Source organism: Alligator sinensis, unplaced genomic scaffold (genome assembly GCF_000455745.1).
Source record: "Alligator sinensis unplaced genomic scaffold, ASM45574v1 scaffold973_1, whole genome shotgun sequence".
NCBI classification, from domain to species: domain Eukaryota; kingdom Metazoa; phylum Chordata; order Crocodylia; family Alligatoridae; genus Alligator; species Alligator sinensis.
This window is the reverse complement of record NW_005842622.1, coordinates 943,337-948,493: the sequence shown is the minus strand read 5'-3', so window position 1 is coordinate 948,493 and position 5,157 is coordinate 943,337. Positions and strand designations below refer to the sequence as shown.

Here is a 5,157-nt window from a genome sequence, read left to right as displayed (position 1 = left end):
GGGAAAGAGCCATGGGGGAAAAAATTTAAGATACTACACACTGACGATACAGTGAAGATCAAGGATAACCTTGAGGTGTCCCAAGAACCAAATTAATATTTTTATTCATAAGGATGAAGATGTAATTGCAGACATTGATGGCGCGCCTCATGGCAATGAGACCCCGGTTGTGTCTCACTAAAGTACCTACACTTGAGGTGGAAGCAAGACTTAGACTGCTTTTCGTTGCAATATTAGAGGGCTCAAGCAAACTCCATCTTAGCATTGAGCACTCAAAACAGCAGTTCTTTCAAATGGACCTTTGCTGAATCTGTCAATTCAGTGATAGTAAACTATGACTGGAAAATAGAGAATGTGGTGTTAATTTTTTTTTAAAACGGAGAAAGTGATACAGGGCTGTTAGCTTAACTTCAATAGTATATAATTCTGAGAAAAAAAATCTTAAAAGAAAGAACAGTTAGAGATATGGAAATAAATGGAAATGGGAAAAACATTATTTCAGGATGCTTGGAGCATATTTGGCTGCATGGCAGACCAACTACAACGCGAAGGATGGAAGATGGAGGATATTTGTCCCAATTATCCTATTAGGTGGTGGTTACTATACTCTCCTGTCCTGGGAGGTGTGAGGTATGGATTTGAAACCCCTGAGGCTAAGGAGAGACCAGGACACAGGTCTTGCAGTTCCTGGGTGAGTGCTCTAACCACTAGGATACTTTGCAAATGGCCAGCACCGCTAGCACTATGTCAGTCAGGCACCTACCCTCAGAAGATGACCCCGTATTCTGGATCCCAAGTCAACAGAGGCATCTAATGTGCTCTAAATCCTAGAAAAGCAGCAAAGCTCCAGAGAAAGGTGGGAGCTCTGCTTAATGCTTCTTATTGGCTGGTTTCTAGTGGCTCCCTGCTCAAGGCCTGGGTTCCCTGAATGATCCTTTGGGGCACCTAGGAACTCTCGCTGCTTGCACAGGGGACAAGGGACCTAATGTTATCACCTTAATTCCTCCAACTGTTGCAGAGCACCTCAATTTTTTTATTTTTCCCATCTAAATATGAGGCAGAGAGAGACCCTTCAGGATCTCACCCTGTCTGGATTTTCAGTACCCTCTTCTGGTATGAGACATAATTGTTGATGGGGGAGATTACAGTGAATTAAGACTAACGCATGAGTCATGTGGAAGTATTGTCACACCACCCACCAAAGTATTGTGAGGCTGAAGAATTAAAAGCTGTGTAAGTTGTGGAGCAAAATGAAAATGGGTATTCTCTCTTTCTAGGGGGAAACAAAAGCATTCATCAATTTACCCACTGTGTCAAGCACTGAAGGACCCAGACTGTAAAATAAAGAAACTGCAGTAAGAAACATCTTCCTTTTTTTTAAAAAAAAACACCTTATTTCTGCTGTTCTCCTAGCAGTTCCACAGTTTGGCCACTCACTGTCTACCATGACTGATATAGTGACTACAGGGAATTTTCAACCCAATTCAGAATGAGCTTAACTTTTCACTCGATGAGTCAGATTCTTAACTTCTCTCATAGTTCCATTAATTACATTGTACCAGGGACAGCGCACACCAGCATGGGTTTCAGAGATGCCTGACACCAAGGTATCTAAGCTATATTCATGTACACATATTTAATATACATGCACATGTATCAGATCTCATTTCTCCCACATGCAAAAGCAAAGGGTGAGGGTTGGGGTGTGCTTCCTTCTCACTTGCCTGGGCCACCAACTCTTTTTTCATTTTCTTCACTTTCTTATCCCTTCCACTCTCCATCTCCTGCTAACTCTGGTGATATTACTAGGAAAGACTTTAGCTAAGTCATATCCATGTAGTTGGTTTGATCAGTGCCAAGCTGGGCTCACTCCAATCCCCTCTCACAAGGGGATCTACAGTCAGGTTCTAGACATGGAGAACAATCCGCTTCAGTGTCCAGGGTCTACACTTGGACTTCTCTTGTTGGACTGTCCTTGTGTAGCCCAAGTGTCTGGTGTGATAAAGGATGGACAAGCAACCTCTAAGACTGCCTGTAATAGAGACTGTTGGCCTTGGCAGCAGCAGCTCCCTGACATTTGTGATGGTGCAAATTCACACCCACGTATGCTGACAGCAGTGCACATGGGACCCCGTTACTTTTGGCATCCACCTTATTCAGAGATAGTGCAATCACATACTGTGTATCACTATGTCCCTCTTACTCTTAGAACATTTAAGGACCACAGTGGTTAAGCTATATGGCTTTATAGCAAAAATGACCAATCCTATTATTGGATGGAGTACAGTGAGTTGAAGTTACCATGTGTACAACAGCAATGATCCTGATACTAGAATTCAAGTGGTTAAAAGGATATCACAGGTTCTTATCTCTCCTCTCAGGCTCCTATATTTTTATCCACTGCATACCTGTTGCATAAATAGTCTGAGGCAGTATCAAAACCCATGACTTTCTCACTCGCAGTATTGTTTCTGTAAGCTTGGGCTAGGCCCCCTGAAAATAACCAAAGCTGTCAAAAATGGTGACATAAACATGCACAAAAGTCTTACTCATATATGTTACTTCCCAATAAATATGCAATAAATATATGGTAAAGCCCAGCATCTATTCTGTGTGAAAAGAAAGTACTGCAAAGGGAGCAGTAGCACTGCCCACATTAATTTGTCACAGGGGAAGATATACTCTGTTCTTCTTTTTCTCTCCCCCATGACCAGGGTTCTCCTCTCAGAGTAACCACAGTTTTAGGAGATCTCTACTGATGGAGGAGGCTAGAAATCCCACATATCAGAACAGCATTTGGAAGATGTTAGGGATCAGGAGGGCTCAAGTGTGGAGGCAAAGGGATCTGTGAAGCCTCCACAGGGAAGAAAAACAAGAAGTTAGTTATTTTCAAAGTGGGTCACAGGGCACCCTGGGATGCTCTGACATCCTTTCAAGAATGCCGTGAAGTGCCCTGTAATATGAACATTGTCAGGTGTCCAAATATGATTCACCAGATAAACCCAGAGGTTTCAAATAGGAATCCATAGTGTCAAAAATATTCTGACTCGCTGTCGTCTTTCTGAGTTCTGTGCAAGAGAAGATTTGCTCTGATATTTTTCCCTGGTAGAAAACAAGTAAAAACTAACAGCTGCCTTTTCCTAAGGGGTGCCTGACTAACCGTGCTTAGTCACTATCCTTGAGGAACATATAGCCATATCCATAGCCACACTGCTGTCATGTTTATGCTTGCTGACTGCTAGCTCTGTCATGAGCCCAGGGCTTTCAGGAGTTGCAGAAACCCACAGAAATCTTTTCTGAATATAGCAGGGTCCCTGAAAGAGCCACGCTAAGCAGCCCACATAGTCACTGACATCTTAGGAACTCTTTGCTGTGCAGATTTCAGAAAGCCCTCTTGCCCTGGGGCTCTCCTTCCTTTTTCTCTCCCTTTGATCCCTGGTCCCAGAGGAAAGGTTGTTGGGAGGATGTCTGTGCGGTGGGTGGCAGTTGTCTTCCCTCTCCAGGCTGGAGGGTCAGAGCTGGGAGAGGCAGATCCAGGAGGCAGCTGTGTTCTGCAGGGAGCAGCAGAGCCTGCACCAGCAGGTGGAGGATATCCCAGCTCCCTGCTTGGAGCTTGGCCCTGTTGTCTGGGGAGGTAGGTCTCCAGCACCCATGGCCCTGATCCTATTGGAGCACACCTTGTTGTGGGTGATTAGTGCCAAAGCAATCAGATAGCTTACCAGCTGAGTGGGTGGAACTGTAGGACCCTCCTTCTCCCCATGCTGAACTGTGATTGGCCAGGGGGTATGGACAAGGGCAGTGTTTAGAAAGGAAGTCTCACTCTCTCCATTGGCAAAGTTTGGGGCTCTCCCTGAATGGGTTGTCCTTGCTGATTGGGCAAAGGGGAAGCACAAGCGTAAGCCAGAAGCCACACCCCAACTTGTTTCCCATTAGCCAAGGAGTGAGTCATCTTGCAGGGCATCTAGCCTGTTTTCAGTGCTGATGGATCAGGGATATGGGTTATGGGCAGGGCCTTCTGCCACAGCACCTGTGAGGAGCCCCATTCCCAATGTGTGTGCATCTCTCTCCGCTGCAGTTTTCAGTTTTGCAAGCTCAAAGGCACTTGCTGCAGGGATCTCACTGCTGTTTTTAGCAACAATTGGCATCTGAAAGAGCTGAAGCTGTATAAGAGCGATCTGGGGTATTTTGGATTGAAGCAGCTATGCGAGGGACTGAAACAGCCAGACTGCAAGTTACAAAGCCTGCAGTAAGTAACATTTGACTTCCTCTGTATATACACCAGGGTCCTCTGTGTAGAGCAGGGGTAGGCAACGTTTTTTGGCCGGAGTGCCAAAACTCCCACAGTGTCTACCTTGGAAGGTGTCAGAGTGCTGGCATGCCAGAAAAACAAAAGGGGGGTGGGGTACATGGCAGGATGCACTGCATATTAGTATATTTAATAAATCATAAATGTTGCCTTTGTTGTTGTGTATTCCGTTTTTGTTGAGCATGTTGCAATGAGAGAGAGAAAAAAAAGAGAAATAAGAGGAAAGAGGAGAGAGAGAGAGAAAAAAAGGAGAGCAGAGAGAGAACCAGACACACACACATGCACATAGAGAACTACATGCACAAACACAGAGAACCAAAACATACCCAGAACAGACACCTGTGTGTACACACAGACACAAAGAACCAGATGTGTGGGCACACGGAGCCAGGCTCCTGGGCCACTGGACAAAGTCCGACCCAACAATGCGCTGTGCTGCCCCGGGGAGCCAGCCCCCAGGCTGCAGCACAGCTGGCTGAGACCCCAGCCAGGAGCCCAATCACCCACCCACCCCACACAGCTAAGCTCGCAAAAGGTGCAGCGCTCCTGGCAAGGGGCAGCACCAGCCTAATCTTGGTGGAGGGCTGGGCTGGGCTGGGCTGGGCTGGAAGCAGGTGGGAGTCAGGCAGGCTCAGCTGTAAGCCATGCTGCAAGCAGCCTGGGCTCTGTGATAGGCAGCAGCTACCAGAGCCTGGGCCGGCTGCAGCTGGGAAGCTGCAAACAGGCTGCTCTGGGCTCTGGCACCAGCTCCATACAGGTGGGTGCACGCGCACCTCCAAGTGGATGGTGGGGCCAGGGCCAGAGCCTCCTGGCTGCAACTGGCCCAGGCCCCGGGGAGGTGGTGGCCAACC

General features: G+C 46.9%; 1 protein-coding gene across 1 annotated transcript in view; it reads left to right on the top strand.

Annotated features, from left to right (window-relative positions):
• LOC102387876 (NACHT, LRR and PYD domains-containing protein 3-like) overlaps nt 1–5,157 on the top strand; it is a 36,593-nt gene that overhangs the window by 18,090 nt on the left and 13,346 nt on the right. Inside the window, exons 5-6 of the mRNA XM_025215120.1 lie at nt 1,278–1,355; nt 4,076–4,246. Of these exons, the coding sequence (XP_025070905.1) occupies nt 1,278–1,355; nt 4,076–4,246 (249 nt within the window). The remainder of the gene's footprint in view (nt 1–1,277; nt 1,356–4,075; nt 4,247–5,157) is intronic.